Source organism: Sinocyclocheilus anshuiensis, unplaced genomic scaffold (assembly GCF_001515605.1).
Source record: "Sinocyclocheilus anshuiensis isolate Anshui unplaced genomic scaffold, SAMN03320099.WGS_v1.1 scaffold166, whole genome shotgun sequence".
Classification (NCBI taxonomy): domain Eukaryota; kingdom Metazoa; phylum Chordata; class Actinopteri; order Cypriniformes; family Cyprinidae; genus Sinocyclocheilus; species Sinocyclocheilus anshuiensis.
Window position 1 is genome coordinate 276,115 of NW_015546050.1, and position 19,761 is coordinate 295,875.

The 19,761-nt window shown below is 38.4% G+C and overlaps 1 protein-coding gene across 1 annotated transcript in view; it reads left to right on the plus strand.

The window, feature by feature from the left end:
- The window catches only part of LOC107699137 (uncharacterized protein C10orf12), a 24,176-nt gene extending 4,638 nt beyond the window's left edge, over nt 1-19,538 (plus strand). The window contains exons 2-7 of the mRNA XM_016500318.1: nt 3,654-3,719; nt 13,296-13,375; nt 13,671-13,803; nt 14,134-14,427; nt 14,514-14,610; nt 14,743-19,538. Of these exons, the coding sequence (XP_016355804.1) occupies nt 3,654-3,719; nt 13,296-13,375; nt 13,671-13,803; nt 14,134-14,427; nt 14,514-14,610; nt 14,743-19,084 (5,012 nt within the window). The 3' untranslated portion in view covers nt 19,085-19,538. The remainder of the gene's footprint in view (nt 1-3,653; nt 3,720-13,295; nt 13,376-13,670; nt 13,804-14,133; nt 14,428-14,513; nt 14,611-14,742) is intronic.
- The last annotated feature ends 223 nt before the right edge of the window (nt 19,539-19,761 follow it).

Here is a 19,761-nt window from a genome sequence, read left to right on the forward strand (position 1 = left end):
AGAAAATGCCCCTGTAAATCACTTCACCTCATATTAGGAAGGCAAATTTTTGATCAGAATTTTTGATTATTGATCAGAAGGTGCTCCTTAATTTTTTTAATTAGGAGGACAAGCGCTCCTGATTACAAGAAGAAAAACACTGCTCTTAAACTGGGTGTGTGACAGGTATGGCTGTGGAATGGGGTTTGGCTGAGGAAAAATTTTCAGTCAAAAGATTTTTTTTGCTTTAACCCCTGACTACTACAACAATTATTACAACTTTTGTTTAAAAGAATAATCACACGATACGCTATTTCTTCCATGTTTTAATTTTAATGGTAAACTGTTTGTTTGCCAAAAAATAAAGAGTTTACTGTGGGAGTACTACACTCAACCAACACCAGGGAAGGCAGTTTTTGTCAGAGCCCTTGTTATTTATTTTTACATTAATTTTCATTTTTACACCAGACATATATATCGGTTCAAAATATCGGTTATTGGTCTACTTGATCTGTAATAATCGGTATCGGCCTTGAAAAACACACATCGGTCGACCCCTACTTTGAACGATTAATTGCCGCTTTGAACGATTACGTCATTGTGGCATCCATAATTTTAATTGCGATTAAAAATTCGATTAATTGTGCAGCCCTACTAGGGATGCAGCGACTAACCGATTTCACGATTAACCGCCCTTTAAAACGTCACTGTTAATTAATAATTTGGCAGGGGGTCAAAATTGGGCACAACAACGGAAGTCGACAGTGTGGGAGCATTTTGGGTACACCAGATTGACCAGGGCGTTATTTAAATACTGCCGTAAAAATGCTGCTAAAAGAGCGAATATATAAGAGATACACGGCTAGCTGTGCATTAAATGATTTGAATGATTTAATTACTACTTAGTTATTAGCTACTTGAATTAATTATTCGATCGAGTGTGAATGACCTCCTTCTGCACGTCTCTCTACAAACAAAGCTGTGATTTTAGTTATTTCAAACAGAGATTTTACCCCCTCATTGCTGATGAATATAATGTAGCGATCCAGTATCAAAGCTATTTTATTAATAAAAGTCGCGGGGCTGCGCTGACAATAAGTTTCTATAGCTTAGCTCCTGAATGTTTCTGTGTGCAGCGCGGTCTCTGATCTCACAAACCAAAATAACAGGCATGCTTTTCTCAGGCCACATGTAAAATCAGACGAATTATTAAAAAGATGATTAAAATGAATACGTATGGGTTCAGTTAATTCCCCTTATTAGTAACAGTTTCCCCTGGAATAAATAGTTATTAGTTTTATATTAATAATAATACTTCATTATCAGTTTTGAAATTATTATTTATAAGATTTTTTTCACCATGTTTCCAAGTTCTCGACCTCCGGTCCGAAAGAAATGTAGAAAGAATGTACAAACTGAAAACACTAAATACTTTTGTGATCTATTTCCATTTGTTATTTTCAAAAGGCAAACACTGACATGGATGTCTACAGAGCAGAGGTCACCTTTCTCTTATTCCAATGGGAGAGATGGACTTTTGTTTGCCTTTATTGTTATTTTGTGCTGTATTATTTGGTTACTGTGTTAATTTTGTTTCAAAAGACAGCAATAAATAACACTTTAAAATCTAAAGAGTGATTTTATACATTAGTTATGTTGTGAAATGAGGCTAGGACTAGGTTTGTTTTATGGTTAGCTGCAGTTGTGGTTGGACAGTGCATCAGTTGTTGATTGGATGTTCAGATGTGGGCGTCGCACTCAAAAATGTAAGCTTGCAGTCGATTGTGAGGAGGCAGAGTTTATTACTATTGCTACTATTATGAACTACATTATTGGAGAAATTTGGCATAAGTAGTAGGTCATTTCACCAGAAGGTCTGGTTTGAAACCTGCATGACTGAATCGTTCCCAATAAGATGCATTTAGAAAACAGGGTGAATTTTAATTTCATGCTGAATTTAAAGTGCTCTGAGTTTTGCACTCGTCTTTCCACACATTTCGAGGAATTACATTCATTTATCCCTATCTGTCTGTTCTTATGGATTAATTATGCATTATCAACATTTAATGGCATTTGCGATCCTTCGAAGTTAAATGAATGTTAAATAACTGACATTTGCCTGCTAATTAATAGATAGTAAGGTAGTTGTTAAGGGATCTAGAATACGGTCATGCAGAATAAGGCATTAATATGTGCTTTATAAATACTAATAAACAGCCAATATGCTGGTAATATACACGTTAATAAGCAACTTGTTAATGGTGAGAATTGGTCCTTAAAATTAGAGATCGACCGATATATCGATTTACCGATATTTTTCCCGCTATTGAAGCATTTTACAATAATCGGATATCGGTTTTGTAATATCGGATTCACCGATAAATGCCGCCATCTTGTGGATGTTTTGAGAATTGCGCGCAGGATCACCATTGCAGCGCATCTGAGGGGAAACAAGACAACAACAATGGCATGCACGGGTACTTGATTTACTGTAGTTAGTAAACTTTATTTAACATAGCCATTAATGCACAAATGAGATGTATTACATAACTACATATGCAGTTTATGCAGCTTGGCTCGAAGAAATAGAGACGAACTCACGGAGTCACGTAAGATAATCCGTCAAGTCCTGTCCCAATAAAGACGTAACTTTGCATTAATTAAATAATATAGCCATGAATGAGCGCATGTTGGAAATAAAAGTGCTGAATTTAATTCGCTCTCTGTTGTCTATATGCTCATCGTCTCATGAAGTCGGAGTCACGTAGGCTAAAATAATCCGTCAAGTCCTCTCCCAATAAAGACGTAACTTTGCATTAATTAAATAATATAGCCATGAATGAGCGCATGTTGGAAATAAAAATGCTAAATTTAATTCTCTGTCTGTTGTACAGTATATTTGCTCATCATTAGTCTCGTGAAGCCGCTTTCATATTGCTGTTCACTCACCGGGTTGATGCGGTTGATGCTCAGGAAATGCTCCAGCACGGCCACAGCATGTAACTTTTAACAAGATTCACTGGTAACACTTTACAATAAGGTTCATTAGTTAAACATTAGTTTATGTATTAACTAACATGAACTAACCATGAGCAATACATTTGTTACTGTATTTACTAATCTATGCTAACGTTAGTTAATAAAAATACAGATGTTCATTGTTAGTTCATGTTAGTTCACAGTGCATGAACTAATGTTAACAAGATTTTAATAATGTATTAGTAAATGTTGAAATTAACGTTAACAAAGATTAATAAACGCTGTATAAGTGCAGTTCATTATTAGTTCATGTTAACTAATGTAGTTAACTAATGAACCTTATTGTAAAGTGTTACCGATTCACTTGTTTAAAACACCCTAAATTTTATTAACATTTACTATATAACCATTATTTAGCTAATAAACATCTAAATAGATACAACTCTATGGAAATTAATAATTTATTTTCTCCGTGAGCGATCGCAGTTTGAGTATAGTTCTGTGTAAATGCATAGATAAACCGCACTGTCAGCAGGCATTTCATAATCTAGAACGACAAAACCATTATTAGTAATTCTGATATAACATGCCAGTTGAGAAATGCAATAAAATACGATGTTTTGTTTGTTATATTTCAATATTCCAGAGAATATTATTCAGTGAATTAACATTATCCTCTTTTCTCCTCTGAATAGGTCTTGACAATATCTTTGAAGTGTTTTGTAAAACACAAGTTCTGGAGGATCTCAGGCTTTTAAAAGGTACGTTTCTCTGAGATGATGATCCATTAGTTCAGAAATGGACACAAAGGCTCTAACTGAAGGCAGTAAATGGAAATGTGTTTGGGGTGGCTGCTGAATATGAAGGATGTATTTTAATGAGGAAGCTCATTGGAAAACAAAGAGCCTCAGAAATTACACTATTGCATGCTCTGCAGTTATCGTAGAAAAGAAAAAATGTTTTATGCCTTAACATTAAATTGTGAACCACCTTCATGTATTTTCTCCATTGTTTATCAAACATGTTTTACATGGACTGCACTGCATTTAACATTACTAGATGAAGGTTTTATATTGTCCAGTGGCCATACAAATTACAATCAGTCCTCTCATATCAAATGATAGCAGAAACTAGTAAACGGCATCCGACAATCGAGTCATTTTCTGTTGAGCAAAATCAAGTCCTGTCAAGTTTTCCATCATTTGGAAAGGCAAGAAATACTGTTGAAAGAGTCATTGGAATTTTTTTCCAGTTGATGATAAAAATGTTGACAGCCAATCAGAATCCATCCAACTTTAAAGAGCTCAAGCATTTAAATTGCCAGACATTTCATAATAAATTAAAATACTTGTTGAATGTAACTAGTCAGATTACCAACATTTTTGCTTCTATTTAATACAGTTAACCATATTTTGTATTTTAAATTTGTAACTCTTGTCACTTCCCAACCCTGCCCTTGAGAGAGACATGTTCATTTTAGTATGTTTTAGAAATGTTGAATCCTCTTGCATCCTCCATGATAAATTGCCTCTGACAGTAACACATCCGCTTCATCACACAGCCTGTTTTATTTAGTTCAGAGTGAAATGGGAAGCCAAGAGTGTGACACTGATGTGATGTACAGTGAATCACATTCAGCGATTCATTGCACAGTAGGGAGTAGTGTTGCCAAAAGAACTGGTATTTCGGTTACCAATGGAAACTAAAATTTAGAAATGACACCTGCAACCTTACTCTTTCTGCAGTACCAGTAGTACTGAGTAGAGCCCGACCGATATATCGTTTTGCTGATATTATCGGCCGATATGAGCCTGTCGCCGATATATCGATATCAGCGAATATGCCGCCGATATGAACATTTTTTTTTACAGAACATGTAATGCAGATAAAATGCTTGAAATGGTGTAATTACTTAGTTTGTCCAGCAGAGCGCGCTCCATTGTTTGCTACTGGCGACCTGGATGAAACGCTTTAAAGCTTAAGTCAATAGAAAACCATTGAAACTTTGAACGGCCATATCTCCGTAACGGCGCGGCGAATCCGCACCAAATTCGGGGGATCTCTTCAGCTCAAGGAACCCTCTCGAACGCGAATCGAGTGTACGTCTCGAGGCCCTCTTTCGAATGAGACCACCCCCGCGTAGGGATATGCCGGTATCAAATTTTCATGTTGCGATTAATTACTCATGCTTTTATCACGGTATACGGTATTATCACGGTATTGAAATTTAGTTTTAAAAAAGTGCTGTCATAATACAGTATAACAGGTTTAATAACTTTTTTCTTATAACAAAAATAACTGAACATTTAAATGCAATAAAGCAATACAGAAAAATGTATAAAGTTAAAAGTTTTACACAGATTAAAGTGCATAGCAGATTTGTCTCATTTTAAATGAATAATAAAAACTGAGATAAAAAATTTACTTAAGCCAGAATTTAAATGTTACTATGGTAAAATAAATATTCAAACCACGTGTGTTACAACTAACACCCCGTTACTTTGTGCATCGCACTCATCGCAAGTTTATTGTTAAATTGTTAAATGCCCTTACATATCTCTGTCACCATTATAAGTGTTTGATCACCACATTTGGGTGATCATTGCAAAAAATGTGTTTATATATATATATTCTGTTTATGTATATACTGTATTCTATATATAGTACCAGTCAAATGTTTGGACACACTTTTGACTGGTACTGTACTATAATATACACAAAGAATAGTGGCCGATATATCGGTATCGGCCTTTTCTTTACTCCCTAATATCGGTATCGGGCCCAAAAAACCCGTATCGGTCGGGCTCTAGTACTGAGTACTGACTAAATCCCACAACCCTGTTTCAATGTGAGATTGAGTCTGAAGTTGCAATGATTGACACAGTGATGCAACGGATAGGCTATGTCTGAGCAGGGGCCAGTTGCATAAAAGGTTTAGACTGGACTTACAAGTTAGTCATCTAATTTTTTCTTTAAGACTATTTATAATATTTTTAAATTCAGTTACATAAAAGCATAGATTAGTCCAAGTTAATTCCAAAAATAAGACGGATTACTTATTGGCTAACTGCTAGTTGGTCAAACTCATACTTAAGACACTGTCTTGACATAAAGGCTAAGTTGATGCAACTGGCCCCAGATCTGTGCATTAAGTCTTGGGGTGTAAATGAAGTTTATTTTCACTTGACCAGTTTAAATGAATATTTTTTTAATGTTTATGAAATATTTTCCACTATATCTGGAGTCTACCTCCATTCAGAATGGTTGGGTAGAAAGAGTTGTGGGTTTACTGATCACCATCACCTTTTCTGTGTTGTGGATGGTAGATTGGTAGGTTGTTCTGGTCATTTCCTCCGTGGTTAGGGTTAATCTCAGCATTGAACCTCAAGAGCAACAGCATAAGAAATCATATTTTGCATTAAATATCGTAAGTTGTGAATGTGAGCAGTCTGAAGTAAATGGAGTTGAGAAAGATATATGCTGCTTATATGAGTTGTCTTGTGCTCATGTGCTGCATGCAAAAACAAATACGCATTGTAGTCTGATTCACAGCAAATTACTTATTTTAACCCATTTTTTTTTTTTTTACTAGCATTTCTGTTTTTTTATCCACCGGGCAAATCCTTCACTGAATGTACTGTTTGAATCCTATAGAGTGGTTACAAACAAACAAATAGAAAAGGAATAGGGTTGGGTATCGTTTTTTTTTTTTTTTTCGATACCGGTGCCAAATCGATACTTTTAAAATGGTTCCGGTGCCTAAACGGTGCCTGAACCGATACTTATTAAAAAATAAATATATAAAAATTCCCCCAAAAATGATGTATTGGCCATTAGCACTATAAACACACGATGTCCGTTTCATTCTTACTGGACGCCAGAGGGTGCCCTCGGACATAAAAAATCCACATATCCAGGCACAGAAGTAGAGAACTCATGACCCTCCAGGAAATCCCTTATATTGACAAATACATCGTTATTATAGCTGTAACTGAGTAAACAGAACATATAAACGTTTTGAATGATAAAACAAAGACAATGAACACTTGACTGCGACAATATAGTTTACCTGTGTTATTCAAGCCATCTCTGGTATTTTCACATTTATTAAGTATATTTATAATCTATTGCTAATCGATGTATTCTTTTTAAAGTAGCCTATGGAACATATTTTCTGCCTCATTCTGTGACAAGAAGCCTCATCAGATCACAAAAGGAAGCATTTGACTGGTGTTGTGGAGTAAAAAGGTTATAATGTTCTCTTTTGTTGGACAACAGGTTTAGAAATGTGAATACAAGGGAGGTTTAGCTTTAGGCATTTTAATTTAAGCATGTTTAGCTTAGTTAACGGAAGGCTAGCTGCTGCCATCAGAGCAAGTGTGATTACTGCATTCACACGCTCCTCGGATGCTCTCATTTCCCGAGTTGTGCTTTTAAGTCCAAATGTGAAAACAACATGGACACTCGCGTTACTACAAAGATGTGTTGGATTTGTACAAAAGTTGTCACTGGGGCGGTACCTTTTCAAAAGGCACACCTTTGTACCTAAAGAGTCCATATTGGTACCTTAAAGGTACATATTAGTACCTAAAATGTAAATATTAGTACCTAAAAGGTACAAAAGTGTACTTTTTGAAAAGGTACCACCCCAGTGACCGCTTTTGTACCTTTTTTTCTGAGAGTGCACAGGAGTCCGCTACTGATCCGTGGCTGTTTACCACAAACACATTTATTCCAACATTATAATCATTCCATTATTTTGATTTCAAATCCAAACATTGTCACTAAAAATGCTTTTTCAGCATTGCAATTCTTTTTTTCACACAGTACAGTAATAAAATCTTTCACAGACATGTTTAAACTCAATAAATATAAGCAACACATTATTCAATGCTTTTTACTTTTGCATTTACTTCTAGATTTATATATTAAGTTGCTCAAGCAAGTGGCAAAACATTTAAACTACTTTTCTTAAGTTATCACAAACTTACCATTGACAGAAACAGTCAGCTCTACTGCCTCTCCTTTTGCATTTAAATCTTTATTACAAGCAATCCTGCGGTTCATAAAGAACCACGAGTGCATCTATTATTGCCTTGTTTATCTAAAAGTGCTCTTTTCCTTTATACCTAGCCAACAAGCCATATGTGTTGACTGTGAAACACAGTAGACTTTAATAATATGCATTTATGGTGTAATTACTACATTTTCGTGTCAATCCAAGTTCATATTTACTGCAAACAATGTGCTGTTACTTTAATTCAGCGCAGCAATAGACTCGGTGCGGAAACGATCTCTGCACTGCTGCAGACGCACCGCTCGTGGAAAGCACTGCCAGACCGTAACCGTGTGCCGTGTGGATGCTTTAATCCGTTAACATGAGTGTGGAAAAAATACCACATTCGCACTGCAAACGGAGTAATGTGAACCTGGCATTATGTGTGTGCGCTGCCAGTGTGCATGAGTGCTCAGTCTCCAGGAGAGCGCGCGAGCGCTGAATGGTTAAACACGGGCATGAATTAAAAAGAAATGCAATTTATAAACTTTAGTGACGATGTGACACTGCCTCGACTGTGCAAGTGACAATTCCTGTGTCAACTGTGCAGTGTGTAGCTTGCTTATAGACCGACGCGATGTGTGGTGATTTGAAGACATTTGCGTATTTTGAGAGAGAAAGAGAGAGCGCGCGCGGTGATTCACTCACGCTGTTTGTGAAATGACGTCTCACACAAGGTTTTCAAATGACTTTATAAGTCATTTAATGAAGAAATACTCACCTTCAGCATTATAATTATTTCACCCGCGCCAGACAGAGACTGAGACGGTGCTGCTGCATGTCATGCAAAACCTCTCACGGCAGCGTCATCAGCTTGAGATCTGCCTTTTTAGAGACCGCTGATCAAACATTCCAAAGCGATTATCGGCCGATAGTGATCAGTAGCCGATCAATCGGAGCACCCTTAGTTCTAGTACATACTGGCTACATATGGCGCTTTTCCACTGCATGGTACGGCTCGGTACGGTTCACTTTTGGGGGGTTTTCCACTGGGTACAGTACCTGGTACTTCTTTTAGTACCACCTCGGTTGAGGTTCCAAGTGAACCGTACCGTTACCAAAACGTGACGTGTAAACTCTGCTGATCACCGTGTAAACCCTGCTGATCACAGATTGGCCGGAGAGAATCGTCACTACCTGCGTCACTGAACTTGCGACACAAACACAACAGAACCGCTAGATTTAAATCAGCACAGCCAGAAAAGCATCGAACGCAACTGTTTTGAACAAGCGCACCTTTTTTAACAACCAAAAAGTGTCTGTTTCGTTTTCTGTTGAGGAAGTACAGACGTTCCTCTCGTTGATAGCAGAGGAGCGAATCCAGCGAGAGCTTGATGGGGCGCGGAATAAAAAAGTTTTTCAGGAGTCGCGGTAGTAGAGGTGGCGCAACAATAACGACATGTGAATAATCCCGCCTGCTCTAAAGCGGTACTAAACTGCAGTGGAAACGCGAACTGAGCCGAGCCGAGCCGTGCCGTGTCGTACTGAGCCGAGTTGTACCACGCAGTGGAAAAGCGTCATATTGGTACCGGGTTTTGGTACCCAACCCTAAAAAGGAACAGCAACGTCATTTCTTAATTTGCACAGATTCTATGTCCTGCCTATGTCCTAAACTGAACAGCCTACAATTAGGCCTATTAGTAGTATACTAGAAAAAGTTGACCTTTTAAAGAAACAAGATTTCACCGTTATTTTTTGTTGGATACCCGGCCAAATGGGATTGGTCGGCAATGAATAAGCAGATAAAGCGGCGAAGGAAGCTCTTCAGTTGGAAACAACAGAATGTAATATTCCAGTATCTGATGTAAACCCTATATTGAATCTCTACATTAATAATAAATGGCGAATGGAATGAATGCACGCAACAAACTATATGAGGTGAATCCAGTAGTAAATGAAATAAGTAATTACTGTTTTGAAAGTAGATATGACCAGGTTGTAAATACAAGATGTCGAATTGGTCATTCAAGACTCACTCATTCATATTTATTGAAAGAAGAGAAACCAGTCTGTGACTTGTAAGAATTTGAGTGTAAAACATTTTAATATAATGTCCAATTTTAAATGATATTAGACAACAATATTATTCAGAAAATATGCTATAGTCTCTCCTGTAAGAATTTTTGAATTTTTATCTCTGATTAAATTGAAAGATTGTATATGATTTGTATCAGTACTTTTGTTTTTTGTATGTTTTTGTATAATGATTGTTTCTTAAGAACATGTTATATTATTGTAAATGATGAATGTTGCCATGAATATAGCAATTGTTGCTGAAATGGCATTAAAACATAAATAAATAAACCCCACTGTCAGGTTTTTCTTGCGCCTGTACTGCTGCTGTCAAACCATCACACTGAGGAAATCACCTCAGAAATGCAGTAATATGTGGACCATTCATGCATTTATATAAAAAGTTATATAGTCACCAAAAACGATTTCAGGATGACCTCAAAGACTATTCAATCATGAAATTGGGAAGAAGTGTGAGATGCTGTTTCAGTGCTGTCAAAATAAACAAATGCTTCTGACATTTTTTGCACTGTATATAATATACAGTTTTTAATTATGAAGCATTAGTGAAGTATAACGATGTTTATTTTAATTTTACCAATTTTACCAACCACAAATCTTAAACCCAACTTTTTTCATCAATATAGTGAGTCTACATGTTAAAAGTGTTACTTTTTATTTTTTCTTTCTTCTTCTTTATATATATATATTTATTTATTTTTTTTTTGAAGGTGAACTTTTCTATATATTTTCTGTAATAAAAACATTCTCTCATATGAATATTGTATCACAAATGTGGAAGCAACTTTTGTATAGTCGTATTATCTTTGTGAGGGGTCATTTTTATTTAATTAAAACATCAAGTTCTGTGTCTCATGAAGCATTGCGTGCTGCTTAGTGATTGGAGCTGACTGAACCGTGTTTTAGGGCTGGGCGACATGGACCAAAAATTATATCCCACTATTTTATCTCAGTATCTCAGCAGGCTGAATGGCGATACACAATGTATATCTTTGGTATTTTCTACAAAGTCGGCTATGAGATTAGTTGTCATTTCATAAGACTCACCTTATGTACTTATTTCAGGGCAGAAGACTTTGCTTTAAAGGTCTACTGAAGTGCTTTGAAACACGCAGAGCTCTTCTGTGTGTTGTCGTAATTTCAACTGAAACAGGAAGACAGGGCAGGACATATCGAGCAGCCCCGCCCCCTTTTTAAATAGCCAATAGCGTTTTGTGTATCACAGCTTGGGCCAGAGCTGCAAAAGCCGCTTTTGACAGCGTATGACAGCCACAGTCTAATAACGGTGCTGTTCTAATTGGTGGAAGACATTTGTAGGCTTGATTGTACATTATATGCAAAAAATGGTTTAAATAAACAGTAAAAACAAATTATTGAAAGAAACAAATTATTACCAGAATTTTTGGGCTCTCATGTTATTGGTCTCCATCTGTTTGACGCAGTTAGTTTGAAGCACTTAATAAAAAGCATGTCTCGTGTTATAACAACTTGGATAATGCACTTTTCCCGGAGAAGTTCTCTTTATCCTGCATTATTTTTCAGATGCATTTGCAACAACAAAATATATTGATATAAATTGTATTGTCTTATCCTACATCTCATTAAAATAAGTCGATATACTTTACAAAGTCTAAATATCACCCAGACCTACTGTCTCTTTAACCGATAATCAGAAGTAAGCGACGATCAGTTATATGCATAAAGACTCTTGCTGTTCATCACCTACTGGTGCAGTGTTGTAACTTGCAGAAAGTGTCACTGAACGAATAACTTTTTGAACAGATTCAGATGTTTAATTCACTGAAATGAATCTAAATCCCCAACCATAGCTGCTGGCCGTTTTCATTGTTTCAGTTGCCAGGGAGAACACATACTGGTAAATGGATACCATGAATGCACTGTTAGTCGCTGTGTGCTTTTATGGCAGATGCTTTTATCAAATGTACAAATGTATACATGCGTAATAGAAATACTGAAAAACTTTGCTGTTTTCCTGACCAGTGAGTGGCAGTGTCGCCAAACTTAGCACCAGATCACAGTAAAGGTCATGTGAACCAGATGGACCCTTTACACAGACTGTGATGTGTTTTTTTTATTAACATCATTAATCTAGAGTTTTTTTTTAATATATATTACATTTTTTTAAAAAGAAACATGTTTACAACACTGCACTTTTGGTTTTATTACCTTGGCATTAAATTGCAGAAAACTAGGTAATGCTGCTGAGTGAGAAATTAATACAACGGCTGAAGGAGTGACGGCAAATTTGACATCTGTCTATCTTCTAACCATAATCTCTTAATATTTGTTTCCTCTTTTGAAGGTCATAGAAACGCTATCACAGTTTTTCTCTCTCTCTCTCTCTCTCTCTTGCTATTGGGCCAACTGAAAATGCATAAAAATGTATTTGTTCCAGTTTCCATTCACCACTATACAAGTTTACCTAACTATGATGGCTTCCACGTCTTAAAACCAAAGAAATTTAAAAAGGGTCCATTTGGTGATTTTGGTGAAGACTGTACAAAACTTCAAAGAGAAATGCAATGAACTGTTAGTTGTATGTTCTACTCTTGTTGAATGATCAACATGGCAAATTCATAGCATCTGGTCCAGCCAACTGGGGATGATGAGAGAGCTGGAGGACAAAAAACAATGTTACTAGACCAGAGGGTTCAAAGATACAACCAAAACAATGTCCTCTTTGAGCTGGTGGTGGCACTAGAGCAGTGATGGGCAAACTTGGCCCTTCCAGGCCACTTTCCTGCAGAGATTTGATCCCACCCTGATATGACTCACCTGCCTGTAGCCTTCTAGTAGTCTTGAAGACAATGATTAGCTGGTTCAGGTGTGTTTGATTAGGGTTGGAGCTAAACTCTGAAGGAAAGTGGCCTGGGAGGGCCAAGTTTGCCCACCCCTGGTTTAAGCTTTAGAACAGCCTTCTCTCTTTAAATACCTATACCTGGGCTGCGTTCAGCCCCAACAAAAACGGTGCAAAACGTTTTTTAAACGGAAGGCCTGGAAGGGCCAAGTTTGCCCACCCCTGCACTAGAGGATTGGAATAAAAATCGAATTAAACTGGTCTAAGGAAGCTTTTGGTTGACCATTTCCATTTTGCATTGACCGAGTCGAGCTACCCAAAATAGACAGCTAGTTAGTCTGTAAAACTGGTGGGTTTTGTTTTTTGTTTTTTCGAAGTTCCCTTTCTTGCACACACAGTTGAATTTTGCCTCTTCTTTTGGATCCACAGATTGTAAGCCTGCAAGTGTGTCAAATTGGTCATTTGATGAAAAATGTCTTTTCTGCTGCTTAAGACGAGAAAAAGTGAAGGTAGTTTTTTTTTGTTCATTTACACTTTTCCCCCCTTTTCCTGATATATCAAGACACCTTGGAAGAACCGTTCTGATTTTTTTTAACCTTAGGGAATCATTTTTCTTGCACTAGCTATACTATTGATTCAAGTAATGTGTTCAGTGGATACAGTGCTTTCAGTGATAGTATTTTAAGTGTTAATTTCATTTACCATGGTATTTGAATACATTTGAAGTTGCATGTGTGTCTCCTAAAGTATGTTAAAGCACACACCTCCACCCTTTATTCTCTTTGTATTTTCCTCCATGAACAGGAACATGTAGTTGCACTCACCAAACAAATTGTGGAAAGTGGTGGAAAACCTTTACTAGGTAAAGATCTTTCTAATATAAGCAGACTTGAGTGGCAATTGGAGGAATTTCTGGATGCAGTGTTACACAGGAAAGGTGAGTATACCAGCACATAGTCTGCCATTTGTGTGGTAATGAATGGTGGGACATGGTGCATTATAGTGATGGAAGTGACTGCAACTATTACTTTAGTAAGAGCGGTTACTGTCCAGAGTAAATAAATCGATCAATCTCTCACAAGTTTTAATGTGCATTTAGCAGAGCTATAATAAAGTTTAATTTACTCCAAGCCTGAATTATTTTCCTTTCTAGTGTGTACCTATTACCTGCACATTTGAATTAAGTCTTTATCAACTGTGACGTTTATTATCAGACTTTTAATGGTTTGCTTTATTTTAACAACATATCTAATTGAACTGTCAACAGAATACTCGCCAAGAATTCCAGATCCTCACATTCCTGTGGTGGCTTGTGGTATCGTGCAGCAGATGATTAATGAGTTAGCTTCACATTATACCTCCAAAAGCGACTGCTCTCAGGACTTCCTTCAGAACAATGATAAAAAGGACCAAAGCCTTCTGAAAGCTAGCTGTCACACTTCATCCACTGCTGTCAAAATAGACTCTGTTGCTTCTGCTAAGAAAAAGTTCATCATGGTGGACCAAGATGCCCCGCTGGACCTCTCTCTGAGAAAGGTCAAAGTGGAGGATTTTGAGCAAGGTACAGTATAGAATTATGAATGCATTAAGAGCTACTAGTTCAAAAGAAATCAGGTCATCTTACCTTTGAATGATTTGTCTCTTTAGATGGAGTTCTTGATCTTTCGACTAAGAAGAATTGTAACAAAGGTCATACATCTTTAAGGAATTCTCATGTCAGCCCAGCTACACAATTGGTCAAAAGGTAAAGCAGGATATATACTGTCTGTTTCTACCAGGTTTATATGTATTGTTTACCTATCACGTCCAATCATGTATTTTCTTAAGCAGTTGAGAAAGTGTCTATATATGTCTAATTTTTTGCCCGGTCTTTCAGGGATTCTGTCGACCTGAGTCTTGCCCAAGTAAGAGATCTACAGGCGGTGTCCACTTTGGAACAGTTAATGTCAAAGCTATGTTTGCATCACCAGCGCCAAATAGTCGAAGCATTAGGCTTCTTACAAAGCGAAGTCAAGACTGTGGCTGTTTCCAACCATTTCCAAGCACCCACTCCAGATTTGTCTGAGAAGCAGGCGACAACCGGCTACAGTCATGCATCGTTTGAAACCAGGGCTGAGATTCAGAGGTCTGAGAGAACATGCGCTGTGGATGCTGCTGTGAGCATTAGTAAGACTCAAGAGTCATCTGTCAGGACCAGTCAAAAGCCTACTGCAGAGGTTTTAAAGGCTGATGTTTCCAGTACTGCCCATGTAGTGACTGAAAAACAAGTAGACCTTGGCAAGATGGAAGTTTTGTCATCTTCATCTTGTGGAACAGGTGTTGAGTGTGGAAATGTAAGTTCTCCAACAAAATTTCTGGTCATGACAAAGACAACTACTGATAATCTGGGAGCAAAAAAAGTGTTGGGGTCAAGCAGTCAACAAATTCCCAGTAGCAATTCTGTAAATAAGTGTCTATACAGTGCTGAGCGATGTTTGCCAACTTGTACTGCGGAGAATGAGCATGCAGACCCGTTAGCACAGAAGTGCTCTTTTGCACAAAATGAAGATGCTGTTGTAATGCCCTCCACAATTCAAAAGACATCGAATGTTGTTTTACCAATATCCCCAAGAACAGCCAGGAAAAGCAGAAAAGGTTCTTGTCTTAGGCAAAGGAATGGCTCTTTAAGTTGTCTCATAAATGATCCTGAAATGAGCCATTGTGACCTAGTTTATATTAGAAAATCAATAACAGAATGTCAGCCTCAATCTCGTAATCGACTGCATCCACGACAAAATGCCCGGAAGAGCACAAGAGGGCACAGATATGTGGAGGAGTACTTGGAACTAAAAACCGTCCGTACCTTAGCTCGTAAATCTATAGGTGATTGCAGTGGGAATTGTCCAGCTCGTATGCCAGACATGCACACCTCAGTGACTCCAAAGCAGGTCCTTTCTAAGTCTGGCAGTGTTCCTCTAGTAAACACACCTTTTGCAGGTGACTGCATGAAAAATGTTATTCCAAAATTACCATCGGAGCAGATAGTGGAGAATGAAATGCCAGGAGATGTCGTAAAAGTAACTAGTCTGGGTCTGATGGTTGAAACCAGTCTAACGGGTAAAATTGAACGCAGTGGCCAACTTTTCAGTGAACCATCAGGTAAACAGAGTGAATTAACCATGCAACTAGATTTGATCTCAGAAGCTCCCAGTTGTACTCTGAATGCAGTAGTGCAAGAAAAATGCATGGACATGGTAGAAGAAACCACCGAAACAACAGAACTCACTGTACAGAAAGACGGATGTGACTCCCAAATTGGGCCCATGCCAGAAGAGGTGGTATGTGGTACAGAAAGAAAGACTGAGCGTGAGAATAAATCTTTGGAGCCATCACTGAGCCATGTGTCCCCTGACATGGCCAAAGAGTGCTCTGCTGATGAAGTCGACATGGAACTGAGAAATGAGAGAGAAATTAAAAACCCCACAGAAGCCGAGACTGCAGCAGATGTCCAGGAACAATCAGAGGCATCAGAAATAAAGGCAAACACTGAGGAGGATAGAGGTGCTCAGGAGCAAGTTTTGCATGACACTGAAAGTAATCTCCAAACAGTGAACTCTTCCGAACTACCAGTGAATAATCAAGGGGATTCAGCGGTGTCCAGCCTTACTGAAGTCTCAACTGTACAAACGCTTGTCAGTTGTAAAGAGAACGAATCGAATCTGCATACTTCAAAAGTTTTGAATGCAAAACATGCAGTGTCCTCAGACAGATGCTTGCGTAGTAGAAGTAAAGGCAGTGTTGACGTAATGAAAGACTCCATGAAGTGTGGTGCTTCTGAACTTGTTGATCATGCCAATGATAAAAGCCCAAAGACTCATTCTTCTGAAACAAATGTGCATACTGAGCAGGAGCCTGATTTGAAAGTTGTTGACATTCTTGAAACAGCACAGGAGCTCCCGGCTGCTAAACCTTGTAACGGTCTGGTTGTGGATCATACAGTCAAAACAAGACCAAAATCAAGAACCGCAACAGCTGTTGGAAGAGATGAGCATCCGAGTCCAGGTGTCAAAGTGAATAATGATTTGCCAAGTTTTTTGTCACCTGAGGTTCTTCCAGAGACTGTAAGCACCACCTCCTCCACTACAGAGAGTGGAAAACACCACAAACAGAAAAATCAAGACTCTGAAAGCACTGAAAAAATGCCACTTAGAAATAAAAGTAGTCCTGTTGAGCTGTCTGTTAGCGGACCCTGTTCACCCATCAAAAAGTCCCCACCAAGTTCTGAAAATATGCTTTTGAGAAGCAGAAGTAACACTGAAGCGCCAAGTAGCAAGTCGATCAGTCCGACAGAAGGCCATTCAGAGAAGCAAGGGCAGATGCCTTTAAGAAGGAGCAGCTCTATTAGTGAGCAGGCAGCTAATAGAGATGTGTGTACATCTTCCGAGGCAGTAACGCATATGCCTCTACGAAGTAGAACTATTAGCTCTAAACCGACTGTTACTAAAGATTCTCCTGTTAAAAGTTCCATTAAAAGGTTCGGTGAACAACCTGTCAATTCACACTCCAGTGCTACCTGTAGAAAAACCGAGGCCAATGGGCACATGCCCTTAAGGAGCAGTGCCAGTTTAATTGCAGAACAGCCCCGCAACAACAAATCTGCTGTCGTAGATACTTCAGAGAGCCCTGGACACATGTCGTTGAGAGGAGGGAATGTGTCTAATACTGAAAAGTCATGTGGCTCAACAACAACCCCAAATAGAAATAAACGTCCTCTGAGACAACAAAGGGTTTCAGCATCCTCAAGTGGGGAAGCTGAAGAGAGCCCCTTGAGTTCAAAAGTTAAAATCCCAAATCAGAAGCATATGGAGGCCCAAATAAGAGGCTCATCGAGTTTGCCAGATGAAGCCTTCCGCCTAGCTAGTCTTCAGACGACTGAACCTATTGTTTGCAGTCCCCCCAAATTTTTGGAGGCGCTAAGGGGGGAAGAACACCAGCAGTTGATTTCAAATTTGAATGCAAAGTTTGATAAAATGCACAAAAGTTGGGTTCCAATGGACAAGGAGGGTCAGCCTGCACCAAAACCCAAAAACAAGGCAGACAGGCTTAAAGAAATATGGAAAAGCAAACGCAGAGTACGAAAGTCAAGGCCATTGGAACAACAAAAGTTATCCCCTGTGCAAATGCTATTCATGAAGCCCTTTGATTTGCCCAGTATCTGCAGGTGGTTCCTGCAGTCAACTGAAACAAAATCACTTGTAATTGTTAAGAAGGTGAACACCAGACTTCCTTCTGAAACACAGTTGTGTTTTCACACTTCGGCAGCAGGAGCGGGTTCCTCTCACGGGATATTTCCCAGCCTCCAGGCCGAACGGTTGAAGAAGCACCTGAAAAAGTTTGCTATTGCATCACCGGTGAAGAATAACCCCAAGAATCAAAGGCTGCTCTCAAAAGCTTTAGGTCAGGGTATTTCTGCGATGAGGAGTAAAGAAAAGCATGAACCGACAACTGCCACACGAATCTGTACAAAGGCACAGAGTCTTGCTGGAGTGACGCCGGCACAGGCTCCCGAGAGCCTTGCCCCGACCGCAGGCAGTGTGAAAAATCCAGCGAGTGCTAGAATTCTTCGGAAATATTCCAACATGCGTGAGAAGCTTCAGGTTCAGCAAAACAAGAAACGCAAAGAGAAAACTTTCAAAGGTGCTCATCTCAAATCGGCAATAATTCCAAAGAAAGCCAACAAACAAAAACTGCCGACATGTAAAGGGTCGAAGTCTGTGGTTCAGAGGATCTCATCTCTGACCAAGACGGCAAAAACAAACTCTGACCTCAAACAAAGGGCGTTGAAAAGGAACCCGTGTCACAAAGACATTGCCTCTCCAAAGAGGTTGAAGGCACTCACAAAAATGACAAAAGGCATCGGCGAGAATGCCTCCGCAAACACCTCGAGTAAAAAACAGATACTGATCAAAACTGGAACTGATAAGGCACAGCAAATAAAAGCAAGTGGGACTAAAGTTGACACAAAGAAACTGGTGTTTCAAAAAGGCCCTAATAATTTAGAATCACAATCTTTAGATGTGGACATTAAACCTCTGATGTTGGAAGACCAAGTGTTAACTAGGTCACAAAGAAAGATGGAAGGCGCCCCTTCACAGACTGCCTCTCCCAAATCCTCCACAAAGCGAGGCTTGGAACCACTGGTCACTCCCACAAAACGTACTAGGACTTCAAAACCATGAACAATGTGTACTGGTACTAGAACCTCATGTAGAAATGTTTCATAAGAACAAGGGGTGCTGATGCTTTCAAAAAAAAAAAAAAAGATTTTTGAAGCTATTTTTTTAAGCTTGGCAGTACATTTTCGGAGCTTTGAATTTATTGTCATCTGAGAGAGATTTGTCATTGTTAGGTAGTTCAGGCAAAGACATTTCACAGAGTTATTTCTTTTCAGTGTCAAACATGTTCCAATTATGCTTAAAGAAATCTATTTGTTTATGAAAAAAAAGACTTACTTTTTGTTGTTGTTGTTGTTGTTGATAGAGCCATTAATGTAAAAATCAATAAAGGTTCTGATTCCCATGGGGAATTTTAAATGAGTTATAAACGGCTGTCAAACTCAATTCCTGAAGGGCCGGAGTCCTGCACAGTTTATTTCCAACCCTGCTCCAGCACACATACCATGTAGTTTTCAAATAAGCCTGAAGGACTTGATTAGTTGGATCAGGTGTGTTTAATTAGGGTTGAATCTAAACTCTGCAGGGCTCCGGCCCTCCAGGAATTGAGTTTGATACCCCTGGGTCATAAATAACCCAATAACTCACTTGTTTGTTTGACCGTTATGTTGAATAGCTTATTATTACAACAGCTTGAACTATTGAACCAGATATTATTTAAGGAATGATTCTAAACAATTAAT